This window comes from Hylobates moloch, unplaced genomic scaffold (assembly GCF_009828535.3).
Source record: "Hylobates moloch isolate HMO894 unplaced genomic scaffold, HMol_V3 SCAFFOLD_9, whole genome shotgun sequence".
NCBI classification, from domain to species: Eukaryota; Metazoa; Chordata; class Mammalia; order Primates; family Hylobatidae; genus Hylobates; species Hylobates moloch.
The window spans coordinates 21,194,435-21,210,099 of NW_026652284.1; the positions used below are offsets into that span (position 1 = coordinate 21,194,435).

Genomic DNA, 15,665 nt, shown 5'->3' on the forward strand with positions numbered 1-15,665 from the left:
ATGAACGTGTACTCACCTACTTCTCTCCCTGGGGGACCAAGAGGATCAGAGAGAAATGGGCCAAGAGAGCCCCCTGTGCGCTCATGCCTGAGACCGCGAGGTTCAAGAGGGAGATAGAGGGAGAGGGCACTTCCCTCCCTGGGCCGAGCCCTCTGCGTGCATCTTCCCCTTTGATCCTCCCAAGCATTCTGCAGAGAAGGCATTGCTGACCTAGAGTATCATTTAAGATTGGTTTTGGCTGCATATTCCAGGAAGAAAAATAACAGATAGCCACTGCCACAGTAGTGCTGGTTAACAATCAACCATTAACCACAAAGCCTATGGCATGGAATAAGAAGCACTTAGCTAGCTGGGGAGTCTCGGGGTTGACTGGATGGCGACGCTGGTCTTGGCTAGGTGCATTCTTAGGTTTGTAGTTCATCTGCTCTGGGTCACTCGGCAGCTCTTTGGGTTTTGTCACGTTTGGGGGTTGACTGCTGTCCACTGGTCTGGAGTGGCCCTGGAGGGGACAACAGGAGCAACAACTCTGCTCCAACATGTCTCAGCCTCCAGCAAGTCCGCCTGTGCATGTTTTCTCATGGCAATCACAGGGAACCAAGGCAGCAGGCACACACTCACAAGGCCTTTTGCAAGCCTCTGCTTATATCATGTTGGCTTATATCCCATTGGCCGCCACAAGACACGTGGCCAAGCAAGAGTCAGAGAGAGAGAACTACATGAGTTACAGGGCAAAGGGTGTAGATACAGGGGGGTGATTAATACAACCAGTCTAACAGCGTGGCTTAGACTAAAGGGAGGTTTCTTTTTCTCATGTGTGAAGCATGTCAGAAGATAGGAGTACAGCAACGCCATGGAGCCATCAGAGATCCACACTCCTCAGCACACAGCTTCACGTCCTCATGGACCAAAATGGCTGCGAGGTCTCTGGCTATCACATCCATGTCTCAGTTTGCAGTGGAAGGAGGGTGAGAAGGGTAGGGCCCTCCCTTTTAAGGAAACTTCCTAGAAGTCCCACACATGCTTCAGTTTATATCTCATGGCCACTCTCATGGCCATATCTCATAGCCACTTCTAGCTGCCAGAGAGGTTCAGAAAATGTTGTCTTCTATTTGGGCACAACGTATCTAGCTAAGAACCAGGATTTTGTTAAGTTGAGAAAAAGAGGGAATGGATAGTTGATAGGCAATGAGTAGAATCTGCCACATCCCATTTTACAGGTAAGGCACCTAGGTTCAGAGAGAGGTAACTTGCCTGCAGTCACACATTGGCCTAGGAGTAGAACAGCTGGCAGCTGAACCCTGAACGCCGCCTCTTCTCACCTTCACCGCCACCACTATTCCAGAGCACTCGCTACTCATGGTGCTGTTTGAGAATCTGAGCAGCCCAGCCAGCTGCATTTGCCTCACATCATCCTCTGACCCCTTAATCTGGGCCAAGTCCTGTGCTAATCACTTTACAAACAGGTCTTCATTTAACCTTCCTTGCCCATTCACAGAGGAGAAACTGAGGCACAGGAGGTGGAGGTAGGCTGCCCAGACCACCTGCTTTGAGGCCCAGGCTCTTAGTATCTTGCTAGTCCAGGCGCTGGGGTAGGACTGTCCCACCAGGAGGCCAAAGGCGAGGTCAAGACAATTCCACAACCCACTAGGAGGTGAGTGATTGGATGTTTCCCAGCACAAAGCCCAGGGCCTCTCCTCAGCCCACTCATAGGCTACTTATGGGTAGGGCCAGGTAACCAGGGATAGAAGAAACCAAACTGGGCCTTACAGTCAGACAGACCTGGGTCCCTGCTGCCTGGGGTGTGGGGACATCCTGTCGGTCTCTTCCTTTCCTCATTGGTAAAAAGGGAGGGATTAACCCCTACCCCATCTGATTGTGAGGAAGGGGCCTGGCACCGGGCAGGCTCTGCTAAACATGTGCTGGATCAAGGGGAAAGCGAATGAGCACATGAATAGCCAACTGCCCCCCCTAGAGAGGGGCTCTTCTCAAGTTCAAGGAAAACATAATAATAATGTCTCCTGGACCCAGTTTTTTGTTTTACTTTTTTCATATGTTCCACAGAATGCTAGTTCCAAAAAACGTTAATAACTATTATGTGAGAAAAGGTTTCTGAGGCCAAATGAGCCTGGGACCACCGGGTTAAACTGAGTTAACTGGGTGTCTCCCCTGCGGGACTTCTCAGAGCCTTGAATTAAACACATGTGCAGTGTGAGTCTCCACAAGCAGGTGGGCTACAACTCTGTGTTCCTCAAACTTTCTTAGCCACAGAATACTCAGTGCCACCCTAGCACCAGTTGTCCGCTTTTCCTTTTTTCTGTCCCATACCACTCTCTAAGAAGCCCATCAGAAAGAATCAAAGGCCCACTTTCTGGAAGTTTTATTTGCAGAACTTCGGTTGTGAGAATTATCGTCAGGTCATCCAGAATTGCAGCCAGATCATCGGGGGTTAACTGCGTTGCTACGGGTTTAAGGGACAAACACTCAAAAAGCAGCTGTCCCATGATTAGCTGGGAATTCTAAGAGTCCCGTCCCAAGGAAACTGTCCCTGCTACAGACCCTGGAGAGGACTAGCGCAATGACAAGCAATTGTCGTGGAACTGTTGGCTGGCTGGTGGCAAGAGGCCCCACGTCACTGCAGCAGTTCCCAACTGTGGGTGGGCACAGGGCCTGGAGGAGAGGGAAACTGCCTTCCGCTGGCTGCTTGGGAAGTACTGCCTGAGGCCTCTGTTTTACTGGCCAGCCCACAAGGTCGGTAGACTCGGGTTCCTGAGGGGGCCAGAAAAGGGGAGAATCTGCCTGGTCCCCGCTTTTCCCTTTCTCCCTCCCTTCCTTCCTTCCTCACTTTCTCCCTTCCTTCCTCCTTCCTGTCTTCCTTTCTTCCTCCAGTAAATATTGGTCATGCACCTACTCCAAGCCACACACTGTTTCAGGCTCTGGGGATAAAGGATTGAATGAGAGACAAGGTCCCTGACCTCAGATAGTGCTGGTACTATGACAAAAATAAAATGAGTATGAGAAGGGGCTACTGGAGGGAAGAGGTAGTCCGGGAGGACATCTCGGAGGAGGTGACATTTGAGCTGAGACGTCAATGAAGAGGAGGATTTGGCCATGGAAGATGTGGGGGAAGAGGTTTCCAAGCAGAAACACCATGGGGCCAAGGCCCTGAGGCAGAACAGAAAGGCTGCCAGTGTGGACAGCTTGGGAGAGAGGGGGCAGGCAGAGGGAGGTGGCAGACACCAGGCAGCTGGGCCTTGTGGGCCACAGTAGTGTGTCTGTGTCTTATTCTGAGTGCAGGGGGAAGCCGCTGAGGGTCGTCAACAGGGAGTGAAGACATCAGGGAGACATTGGGATCTACAAGTCTGGTGCTTGGGATGGGGTCTCCGACTGTCTTGTGCCCAGCGACCTCTCCCCCACTCCCCTGGAGCTCAGGGATCTTCGGACCAGTGAAAGGGTCGTAGCTCCAGGCTGTGAGGGGAAGCTGAGCCAATCCCCAAGCCCACCCACCTCTTGCAGCAACCAGGGGCACAGGCTGCTGGCTTCCTGTCCTGTCCTGGGATCCCAGTCCCAGAAGACCCTGAGAGACCACCCCATACAACCCCTTCATGCCCTGAGAAGGAGACGGAGGCACACAGAGGGAAGGCTCCTTCCCCAAGTCTCAGCCAAGGAAGGGGCTGAACTCCCCTCTGGGGTTCACTGAGGGCAGCAGGGCCCCTGACCACCTGCTCCAGACAAGCAGGCCCCGCCTGGCCGGCCTCCCCCTGCCCCTTTCGGCCACAAGCCTCTTTTGTGCTTGCTCCCTGGGGCTCCATCTCCTTGCAGGGGTCACAGGGCACCGCTGACCCCATCCCCCTGTCGGCGTGCCCGGCTGGTAATTGAAAATACCAGAATTCCCTGATGACCAACTTACAGGGAAACCTGACACCCCAGGGTGGGCGGTGGGCAGCAGGAGGGGTGGGAGAGCATCCAGCTGTTCCCTTTTCTCCGCCGTTAATCCCCCTGGATTCCAGGAGAAAGGCCAGCCCTGCTGGCCCCCACTGGCCCGCCTTGATCATCTTCCTGGCAAATGCCGCCTCCTTGCCACGCCTGGGGTTACAGGACTTATGGGATCAGAGCCCGGGTGAGCTGCCTGTAACCCAAGCCTGCCAGCTACGCCTGCCAGGCCCAGACCCCCAAGGCCGCGTGGGACCTGCCTTCACCAGCAGCTGAGCTCCCAGAGCTGGGGCGGGCCGGGTGGGTGGTAGGTGAGTCAGCGGGATCCAGGCGGGGTTAGCTCTGCAGCAGCAGGAAGGGAGCTGGACCAGGGTGTCCTCAGGGGCCCTCAGAGGTCTGCTGGTTTCCAGACCTCCCTGGTCAGCCAGCATCAGCTACAGCCAGTGGAGGGGAAAGGATGTGTTGGACCTGGGTGAGCCTGGTTCAAATCCCAGCTCCACTGCTTGCTGTGTGGCCTTGGGCAAGTTACTTCACACTTCCGTGCCTCCATGTCCTCATCTGTAAAATGGGTATAACAGTAATACCAGCCTTGTAGGGTTGATAGGAGCATGAAGTGAGTTAACAGATGTGAAGCATGTGGTTTGCTGTTAGCTGCACGGCCTTTCCCTTTTTCTGGGCACCATGTGGCATACGGGGGCTGTCAGAATGGCAAGCTGAATGACAAGCTTGTTTTAGTTGAGGAGCAGGTTGCCACCCCTATTAGTCCTTCTGTGGCTCCCCAGTACCTCAGGACTGGAAGTTTAGCCCCCAACTTCCTCGGCAGCCTTGTCTTTTCCCCTCTCATGGAACTCTTTGTATGGCTGCTCCAAGACCCTCTGAGCTCCAGGGCCCTATATAAAGAGTGTAGCCCAGGCAGGTGAGGGGGTCAGGCTTGGCAGAAGCCAGGCTGCAAGCAGCCGCATGGCAGGTGGATCATATACTAGACCAGGACTCAGCTGCTTCTGGCTCTAGTCCAGCTCTACCACTACCAGCTGTGTAGCCTTGGACAAGTCACTTTCTTTCTCTGGTCCTGAATCCACTAGTCCTCCAGGTGTGGTCCACAGACCAGCAGTTTCAACATCACCTGGGAGTTTGCTAGAAATGCACATTCTCAGGCCCCACCCCAAACCTGTTGAAGTAGAATCTCAGTGGGGGGTGTTGTGAGAAGGCCAGCAATGTGAATTTTAATAAACTCTCCTGGTTATCCTTATGCCCATTCAAGTTTTAAAAGTGCTGCAATCTAGAGGGATACATTCTACAATTGTCCTTTGTTGGGAGGTGAAACTCCAGAGAGAGATGTGAACAGAGCAGCCTCTGCTGAAATCCCAGAGGGTGATGTGAGCAGAGCAGCCCCGCTGAAATCCCTGAAGGTGGTGTGAACGGAGCAGCCTCTGCTGAACTCCCTGCAGGTGGCGTGAATGGAGCAGCCCCTGCTGAATTCTCAGGGAGAGGTGTGACCAGAGCAGCTCCTGTTGAAATCCCAGGGAGAGGTGTGAACAGAGCAGCCCCTGCTGAAATCCCTGAAGGTGGTGTGAATGGAGCAGCCTCTGCTGAACTCCCAGGGAGAAGAGTGAATGGAGCAGCCCCTGCTCTTGTTCAAGGCTGAATCACTTTGACCAAGTCCTAAAATGGGAGCTTGGACCCCAGAGCTCCATGCCGCTTCTGAGTCTTACAGCTTCCCCAGTGCCTAGCATGGTGCCCATCCTGGGACAGGCACTCATTTAGTTGAAAAACAATATGCTTCCTCCAGTTAAGCTGCGAGTCCCTGAAAGGCTGGAATGCTGTGAGGTTCCTCTCCGGAGCCCCAACACCCAGTATCATGTTGGTTGGCATCATAGCAACTCCATGAACTGAAGAATTCTTCACAATGTCTCCCTCCTGAGGGGCGCCCAGCACCCCGCTCAGACCTTCACATGCATTTCCACTGCCCTCTCACAGCATCCTGGCCAGGGGAGGGTTCCTACTTGATAGGTATGAAAACTGAGGCTCAGCGAGGCTAAAAGTACCTGCTCAAGGCCACACATGAGTGAGTGCAGGAGCAGGGAGCTGCATACAAGTCTGTCGGACTCCACCCCCAGGGCTCCCCACTGCTAGGCTAGACGGCCTTGCCGGGGACTGGATGGGAGCGTCCTGACCTGGGCACTGTGCGGGTCTAGGCATGAAGCAGTAGGTGAGTGAGCACACCTGGCAGCAGCGCAATCCAAATACTCCTCACCCGTCCTTGCCCTTGCGGGCTCTGTGTGTCTGATGCTCCGTTGATGTAATACACATCAACGTGCTGTAAGATAGCAGCATGCCTCTGACTCCACCCTTCACACATCCCTCCCCACTGCTTGGCTGGCCCTCTGGGAGACAGACCCAGTATTTCAAGGAGCCCTGGAGGCTGCCTCACCCAGCCCCTCACCCCAGAACTGTCCTCAGGCCCCTGGAGGCAGAGGTCGGGGGGCATCACTCCCAGAATCTCTGGCAGCTGAGTTTCAAGCATCCTCCTTAGCTTCTCAGAGCACCTCCTGTCACACCCCACCTCCACCAGACACACACAGACCCAGTGGTCAGCCCCTGTGGGTTGGATGAAAGGGGCTGAGAAGCTGGGGGGAGGCATGGAGATTGGGGTGCTTTCCGGGCCAGCACAAGGGATGAGCCCCCAGATTGGCCCTGGTCTGTGACACTCCAGAAGGGCCTTATTTTGTTGTTTCACTGGGACACCGACCACTGACAAGCCCGTGACAGGGGCAGACAGCCTGGACTTCATAAAGAAGCTGGACCCTCGGCAGTCCAGGAGAGCAGAACACTCAACTCCTCACAAAGGCAGTGCCACAGGGAGGGGGGACGCTGAGGCTGGAGGCAGGTGGGAAGTAGGAACTGCTTTGAGGCCCAGAGGGGGTCATAGCTAGGGCAGGATGACTCAGCTCCAAGCCCACCTCAGCTCCTCGCCAGCTGTGTGACCTTGGGGAAGTCACTGTGCCTCTCTGAGCCTCTTATTCCTCTTCTGCAAAGTGCAGATATTGACCCCCATCCTACATGATTGTTGAGGGGGTTAAATGAGATGCCGCAAGTCCATGCTCAGTGCACTGTGGCAGGTGACACCTGCAAACACCCACGGCGCTGACCACATGCCAGGCGCTACACTGAGCACACAACCAGACCCCGATCCCAAGAGACCAATGCCCCTGGCAGGGCGAGGAGCCGAGCTGAGGGTCAGGCAGCCTCCCCTGGGTGTAAAAGGAACCGAGGCTCATCAGGGCCGCGTGGACCAGGGTCTAAGTCTTTCTTGCAGGTGCTGCCACCTCATCTGGCGTGTCTCGGGACAATTTTCCACAGCTCCTTGGGGTGCCAGAGGGGAGTCTGGACCTGCCCAGGCCCACGCTGGCCCCCAGGCTCATTCTCGGTGTGGAGGGCTGCAGAGGAAGGACTGGCAGGGAACATTGGAGCCTCAAGGCCTCAGAGATCTTCTAGCCTGGCCGGGGGTGCCCAGGAGGAAGCCAGGTCTAGAGGGGAGGCAGCTTGCCTAGGTCACACAGCCAGTTAGCAGCAAGGCAGAGAGGCAGCCTGGGGCAGACACAGAGCAGGAAATGGGTGAGTCAGCTCCAGCCTTCAAACCCCACAGCCGATGTTCAGGTTCCCCTGAGCTCCTACCAGGCCTGCTCCACACTCACATCCCATATGGTCAGAGCCCCCGCAGAGCAGGACTTGCGGCTGGGAGAAGTGTCAGCCTCCACTTTCCGGTGTCCTTGTATTGGCTGAGACAGGACATCTGCTTGTCACAGACCCGCCCAGGAACGAGGAAAGAATGCAGGAGGTGCTCCCTTCACCCTGGTGAGTCCTCAGCCCCTCCTGGGACCACGAAAATCTCTGGCCCAGAGAAGTAAGGCTTGCCAGAGTCACACCACGGGTGTGGGGACCACATTGAGAGTCCCTCTCTGGCCAGTCCCACTCTGGAACAAATAACTGCTCTGGCAAGATGCAGACCTGGGTCCAAATCCCAGCTCCCCACTGACTGTGTGATCTCAGGAAGCCGCGTGCACCTCGGAACTTCAATGTCTTCACCTGTCAGCAGGGGTGATACACCCTCTCATCAACAGTCAACTCAGGAAGCATGTGTAAAGGGCCCAGGGCCATGTCTACACAGAGTTGATGCTTCCTGGAGGTTTGCTCCATGTGAGAAGGAGGCAAAAGACAGCAGGCTGGAAGCATTATGAAATAAGGACTCAAGAACGAGCTGTTTGCCATGGACGTACCTCGGCACCTCAGGCAGCTCACACCCCCTCTCTTGACCTCAGTTTCCAAGACTGCAAAATAAGGGAATTGGGCCAGGCATGGTGGCTCACGCCTGTAATCCCAGCACTTTGAGAGGGTGATGCAGAAGGGGATCACTTGAGCCCAGGAGTTCGAGACCAACCTGGGCAACATGGTGAAACCCCGTCTCTACAAAAAATACAAAAATTATGCCAGGCACAGTGTCTCATGCCTGTAACCCCAGCACTCTGGGAGACCGAGGCAGGTAGCTAACCTGAGGGCAGGAGTTTGAGACCAGCCTGGCCAACATGGTGAAACTCTGTCTCTACTAAAAATATAAAAATTAACCAGGTGTCGTGGTGCACACCTATAATCCCAGCAACTCAGGAGACTGAGGTAGGAGAATCGCTTGAACCCGGGAGGCAGAGGTTGCAGTGAGCCAAGATCATGCCACTGCACTCTAGCCAGAGTGATAGAGCGAGACTCCGTCTCAAAAAAACACAAAAAAACAAAAATTAGCCAGGCATAGTGGCACACACCTGTGGTCCCAGCTACCTGGGAGGCTGAGGTAGGAGGGTCACTTGAGCCCAGGAAGTTGAGGCTACAGTGACCTGTGCTCATGCTACTGCACTCCAGCCTGGGCAACAGAGTCTCAAAAAATAACAATCATAAAATCAAATGAGGGAATTGTACTAAGGTATTTCTTCTCCCCGCTCTTTGAGACAGAGTTTCGCTCTTGTTGCCCAGGCTGGAGTGCAATGGCGTGATCTCGGCTCACAGAAACCTCTGCCTTCCACGCTCAAGCGATTCTCCTGCCTCGGCCTCCTAAGTAGCTGGGATTACAAGCATGCGCCACCATGCCTGGCTAATTTTGTATTTTTAGTAGAGACGGGGTTTCACCCTGTTGGCAAGGCTGGTCTTGAACTCCTGACCTCAGGTGATCTGCCTGCCTCAGCCTCCCAAAGTGCTGGGATTACAGTCATGAGCCACCACACCTAGCCGTGTACTAAGGTATTTCTAAGCATCCTTCTAGCACTGCACACAGCCCCCCTGACTACTTATCTCACCTCTGTGAGAGCACTCACAGCACTGGTGGGAGGAATGAGAGGGGGAAATGACTGATTGATTTTATTGAGATGAAATTCACATGACATACAATTAACCATTTCTATCTCTACTGTCTCTCAACTTGATGTGGCCTGAGCTTCCCCAGGGCTGATGAAGTCGTTAGTGTCTGACCTGAAGGTGCCCCATGAGAGCTCAGCAGCAGCACCCCATAGCCCTGCATGAGCCCCTCTGCCCCCTGTCGGCTCCCGGAAACTGGCTGTGTGGGCTCAGCCAGATGCCCTTCCCTCTCTGATCCCACAGTTCCCCACCTGTCCGAGCACCTCTGAGGGTGGGCCAGAAGCTGCACCTTCTCATGCCTCCCTGACCCCTGACCTCTGGCCTCTCTTCCAGCTCCGTCAGCAGTGTCCATCATGCATCAGGTGAGCCGCACCGTGGACAGCATTACCCTGTCGTGGTCCCAGCCGGACCAGCCCAATGGCGTGATCCTGGACTATGAGCTGCAGTACTATGAGAAGGTACCTATGGGCTGGGTGCTGTCCCCATCACCCACCTCCCTGAGGGCCCCTCTCCCAGGCCTCAGCCTGGGAGTTCTGCCCCACCACAAGACGAGACACGTTGGTGCAGCAGAAAGAGCACTGGCCTTGGAGTCAGGCTGCCTGGCTCCCAATCCGGCTCCACTCCTCCCCACTGTGAGACCTCAGGCAGGTGCCTTGACCTCTCTGGATCTCACTTTTCTGGTCTGGAGGATCTGCCCAGCAATCTCAGTGAAATGCAACAGTCACATCCCTTTCCCCACCACGACCCTTTCATCTTGACCTCAGTGGCTTGATGTTGTGAAAAACTGGGTTTCCAAAAAGCTGCACTTATGAAGTGATAATTAGTCACTCACCTCTTCTTCGACAGAGATTTGAAACTGCTCAAGAGAGCTTCCGCCCGCCCTGCTCTGATTCCTGCTAAAACACCCACTTTCACTCACCTGCATGCCCTTTGCATGGGGAGAGGTGATTTCACGTTGAGCTTTTAAATCAGACCTTAATTACTCCCTTCGGGGACCCAAGTTGGAAGCCCCTGGGATGGTAGGAGCACTGGACTAGGAGTGAGAAGCCGTAGGTTCAAATCCCAGCTCTGTCCTTCACCAGCTATGTGACCTTGGGCAGGTGTCTTTCTCCCTCTAAACCTCAGTTTCTGCCTGTGTCGAGTGTGGGTGAGACCCCTTGCGGGGAGCTATGCGGGTTACGGAGAAAAGGCAGCACAGCACCCAGCATGGGACCTGGCCCTCAGCAGAGGCCATGTGTGTCCCTGGCCTTCCTCCTCTGCCCTGCCTGCTGCACAGTGGGCAATGGTGACAGGATGGGAGGCCAGGTGGATGTGGGGCCTGCACAGAACAGGGGCCAGGAGGTAGACAGCACAATTGCCCACCAACATGGCTGGACATCAGAGGCCCCAGGAAGCCTCTCCTTTGAATGTTCACTTCTCTTACCTGCTCCAGGAAGCAACAAACAGCCACAGAGGCTGCAAGGGCCCCTGGGAAAGGCATCGCAGGGCTTTCATTCAGACTCAGGTGTCAGTGACTGACAGGGAGGCCTTTCGTTGAGGGCAAGCCCACGGGGAACTGCAAATGGATAGAAGGGCTCTCCCTGAAGGCTGAGAGGAAGGGTGCAGACAATTGCAGCCAGTCCTGCTGGAGCCCGACTTTCTAGGGCCCAGCCCAGCCTTTGCACTCTGTTAACTCCTGGATCGGCTAACCAGGCCGGTCTCCAGGGCCGTTCAAACACTTACCCAGCCTTTGCCGGCTGTCTTACCATTGCTTGCGTGCGTGTTCATCCCGTCCCCTAGGCAGTGCATTCCAAGAGGTCAGGAGCTACGTCTCCATTCACCACCTTCTCCCCGGCACCCGGGCCTGGCACCAAGGAGACACTTGATCAATATCGGTTGAATTAACAAGTGAATGAATCCCTTCCCTTGTGCCCTGGCCCCCAAACACCACCTGGGACTTCATGCCTGCCGTCCCCCCACCCACCCACCTTGCTGCCCACCCTTTTCCCTCATCCTCCCCTCATCTCTGCCTGTTGGAATCTTCAGGGTCCCTCCCAAATGTCACCTCCACCACAAGTGAACATGGACTCTGCCCCTCTCTTAGAGCACTGCATGTGGGCGGAGGGTGCCTGTGTCTCCCGTAGGGGCCATGGACACTGAAGGAATGAATTATGTGAATGAATGAGAGACATGAGTGATGGAGCCTGTGAATGAAGGAGGGAACTGGCTGGGCACGGTGGCTCATGACTGTAATCCCAGCACTTTGGGAGGCCGAGACGGGCGGATCACCTGAGGTCAGGAGTTCGAGACCAGCCTGGCCAACATAGCAAAACCCCATCTCTACTAAAAATACAAAAATTATCTGGGCATGGTGGCGCACGCCTGTAATCCCCAGCACTTTGGGAGGCCGAGGTGTGTGGATCACGGGGTCAGGAGTTCAAGACCAGCCTGACCAACATGGTGAAACCCCATCTCTACTGAAAATACAAAAATTAGCCCGGCGTGGTGGCGCACACCTGTAATCCCAACTACTCAGGAAGCTGAGGCAGGAGAATCACTTGAACCCAGGAGACGGAGGTTTCAGTGAGCCGAGATCACACCACTGCACTCCAGCCTGGGTGACAGAGTGAGATGCTGTCTCCCAAAAAAAAAAAAAAAAAAGAGGGAACCAGTGGGTGGCTGGATATGGATGGGTAGATAAATGGATGAATTCCTTCTGTCTAAACTGCTCCTATCCCTACATTCTCCACCTGGCCAGCTCTGACTCAGCCTAACATCACCTCCTCAGAGAAGCCCTCCATCACTGCCTAGATGCCATCCAGCGCCCCCTTTCATCTTCTCCTTGTGCCTTGCCCTTCTGCATAGCATTTATCACAATTATCATTTTTTAAGTGTTATTGAGTAATTAGGTATTTACTACCTCTACATTGAGCTAGATAGTTAAGTTCCTTGAGGGTGAAGATCTTGCCACGATCTCTGCTGTGTCCCCGGTGCCTGGCGCACAGTAGGTACTCAAGAGCTGTTTGTTGGATGAGTCAGGAAGTGGCCACACGAGGGCCTGAGCTGTGGGTGGTGTGAGGAAGCAGCCCCACCTCTCAATGGGCCCTGGGGGGCCTCAAAGGAGCCGGAGTCCTGGGTCGCCAAACCAGCCGCTCCAGGCTCTGCAGGAGCCAGTGTCTGCTCCCCGCAGCAGGAATAGCTTAGCAACTCAGAACCCAAAAAGGAAAAAAAAAAAAAAAAACTAATTAAGAAGCTTTGTGATTACATGAAACTGAAAGCGTTTGTCCCCAAAGACGGGCAACGGAAATGAGGAATCCCAGCGCGGGTCCTGCCTGCGACCCATTTCCTACCACAGTGGGCAGGCCTGGGGAGGCTGCTGGAGGTGTGAACCGGGAGGCAGCTCTGCCCTACTTTCCGCCACGGCCCGAGCATCCCCAGGCCGCTGCTGGGGGTGGCAGGACCTGCAGGATCTGCAGCAGCCAAGGTTACCACCTGCTCACATTTCATGAGCACTTGCTATGTGCTAAGCATGTCACCTCTAGCATCTCATTTATCCTCACCACGGGGCTCTTCACCCCACTGAATGGAAGGAGAAACTGAGGCACGGAGAAGTTCCATAACTTGCCCAAGAGGATCCAACAAGGATTTGGACCTATGGTCTCACTCTTTACTTGGCTCTCCTGCCTCCCAGATTTTTTTCCCCAGGGATGCTTCTGGGATGACCTTTAAGAGGTAGACAGGACCAGCCCCTGCCATGGAGAACGTTAGGCATAAATGGTGAGGGGGGTCAGGCGGTGAAAGGCTGAAGGCATGACAGCCTGAGGTACACCTGTAATGAGACATGGCCTTACTTCTTTCAGTCCCTCCCCCAGGGCCTGGGGTACAGAGAGGGACAGCTTGGCATCTGCCAGTGGGGAGATGGACACTGGTTCACTCAACTTTCACTCTCACCAGCTTTGGGTCAGGCACTAAGCTGGGTACCAGGAATGCTGAGGGTGACTAGGTGGCTCGGAGGCCTCAGGGACTTCACAGTCCAGGGAAAAAGAGTCAGACACTGAGAGCCATGAGACAAGGTGTGACACTAGCCACAGAAGGGTCAGCAAAGGTCCCGGGAGGGCACCAATAGGGGCCCACAGTCATGGCATGAGTGAGGGAAAGCCTTCATTCAGTGACACTTGAGCTGAGTCTTGAAAGATGCTAGGAGTTCACCAGACAAACACGCAGGTGGGAACACAGTTGTTCTAGGCATCAGGAATCGCAGGTGCAAAGGCCCTAGGTCAGGAATGTGTGGGCTGCGTTCAGGAAACAGACAAGGCGAGTGTGGCAGAAGCAGAAGCGAGAGCATCAGGGGAGGAGGTTGGGAGGGAGGCTAGGCTAATTGTCAAGGGCCTTCCAGCCTTGGGAGTCTGGATTTGATTTAAAGTATGTTGGGATGGCTCTGGAATGATGCAATCTGACTCAGATTCCTTTAAAGATCCCTGTAGCTTGCTGTGTGGAGAATGGATTCCAGGGAGACATGGAGACCCAGGGAGCGCCTGTACAGGGCTCCCAGGGGACGCTAAGTGAGAAATGATGGTAGGTAGCATGGGCTGGGGGAGTTGGCAGTGGCGATATCAAATGCCAGCAAAGTCTTTTTTTTTTTTTTTTTGAGACAGAGTTTCGCACTTGTTGCCCAGGCTGGAGAGCAGTGGCACGATCTTGGCTCACCACAACCTCCACCTCCTGGATTCAAGCGATTCTCCTGCCTCAGCCTTCCAAGTAGCTGGGATTACAGGCATGCACCACCATGCCCGGCTAATTTTATATTTAAAGTAGAGATGGGGTTTCTCCATGTTGATCAGGCTGGTCTCAAACTCCCGACCTCAGGTGATCCGCCCGCCTCAGCCACCCAAAGTGCTGGGATTACAGGGGTGAGCCACCGCGTCCGGCCAGCAAAGTCTATATTTTAAAGCCCGGAGGACCCAGGAAATGTGAAGGGTGACTCCTAGGAGATGGAGGTGCCTTTTCCTGGGGGCAGATGCAGGTTTGTGATTTGTAGGTGTGGTGCTTACAAAGCTTACAAAGGGGTTGGGGTTCAGGGAGGATAGAGAACAGCAGCCAGGAGAGTGTGCAGAGGGAGAACCAGAAGATAGGATTCCGGAGAATGCCAGGGTTTAAGGAGGGGAAGAAAGCGGAGTTGATGAAAATATTAGAGGAGGTGCTGGCAGAGAGGTGGGAGCAGAACCAAGAGTCATGTCTGTCCCTGACCTCTCAGACAAGGCTGTGATATGCCAGCCACCACCACCAGGGAGGGACAGCTAGGCTGCAGGTGGTAGGATTTATTCCGTCAAGTCCACAGCCGGCTCTTACCTAACACGGGGATCCTCCTTGTGTCTGCTATTCGATTCTTTCCTGAATGCTCCAGTCTTCCTAAGAAGGGAAGTCAGATTCTGAGCCCTGCAGGCCCGTGCAGCCCCCACCTCCACCTCTTTCCCCCTCCTTTCCTTCTTCAGAAAGGGCTCTCTAGGAGCGGGCCCTTCGTTTGGCCTTCCCCAAGCCCCACTGGGATTTCCCAGCCTGCCCGGAGTACGGAACTGACAACTGCATTGCTAGATGGCTTCTGGAGGCCACTGATGAATGGCGGTGGCCTTGTGCAGACCCAGGCCTGGCTGCTTCTGTCAGTTCCAACGCCCCAGGGGAGGTGGCCTCCTTTGGCAGCTACCCCAAAGCATACAGGTTTAGGATCCCCCTGGTCCCCCAAGAACTCAAGGAGAAGAGCCATTCCTGAGGCCACCTGTGGTCGATGGACCCTGGTAGCCCACATCGATTTTAGAATTTATTTAACAGAAAGTGAAGAGGAAGGACATTCCAGGCAGAAGGAGCGAAGGTTGGAGGATGGGGGGTGAACTATGAAAGTTCAGGCCATGTTCAGGTTGTTGCCCAGTACCTGGAGTAGGATCTACCTGGAGAGGTTTGTCCACTCATTTATTCACTTTTGCATTCATCTATCCATTTAATGAACATGGGAAAGGGCTTACTCTATAATGGTTTTTTTGTTTGTTTGTTTTTTGGGTTTTTTTTTTTTTTTTAGACAACAGAGTTTTGCTCTTGTTGCCCAGGCTGGAGTGCCATGACGCAATCTCAGCTCACTGCAACCTCCGTCTCCCGGGTTCAAGTGATTCTCCAGCCTCAGTCTCCTAAGTAGCTGGGATTACAGGCATGTGCCACCACACTCGGCTAATTTTTTGTATTTTTAGTATTTTTAGTAGAGACGGGGTTTCACCATGTTGGTCAGGCTGGTCTCGAACTCCTGACCTCAGGTGATCCAGCCCTCAGCCTCACAAAGTGCTGGGATTACAGGTGTGAGCCACTGCACC

The 15,665-nt window shown here is 54.4% G+C and overlaps 1 protein-coding gene across 2 annotated transcripts in view; it reads left to right on the forward strand.

The window, feature by feature from the left end:
- EPHB2 (EPH receptor B2) overlaps positions 1–15,665 on the forward strand; it is a 207,274-nt gene that overhangs the window by 157,752 nt on the left and 33,857 nt on the right. For both annotated transcript variants that reach the window (XM_032759236.2, XM_032759237.2), the window contains exon 6: positions 9,664–9,788. In XM_032759236.2, coding sequence (XP_032615127.1) covers positions 9,664–9,788 — 125 coding nt within the window. The remainder of the gene's footprint in view (positions 1–9,663; positions 9,789–15,665) is intronic.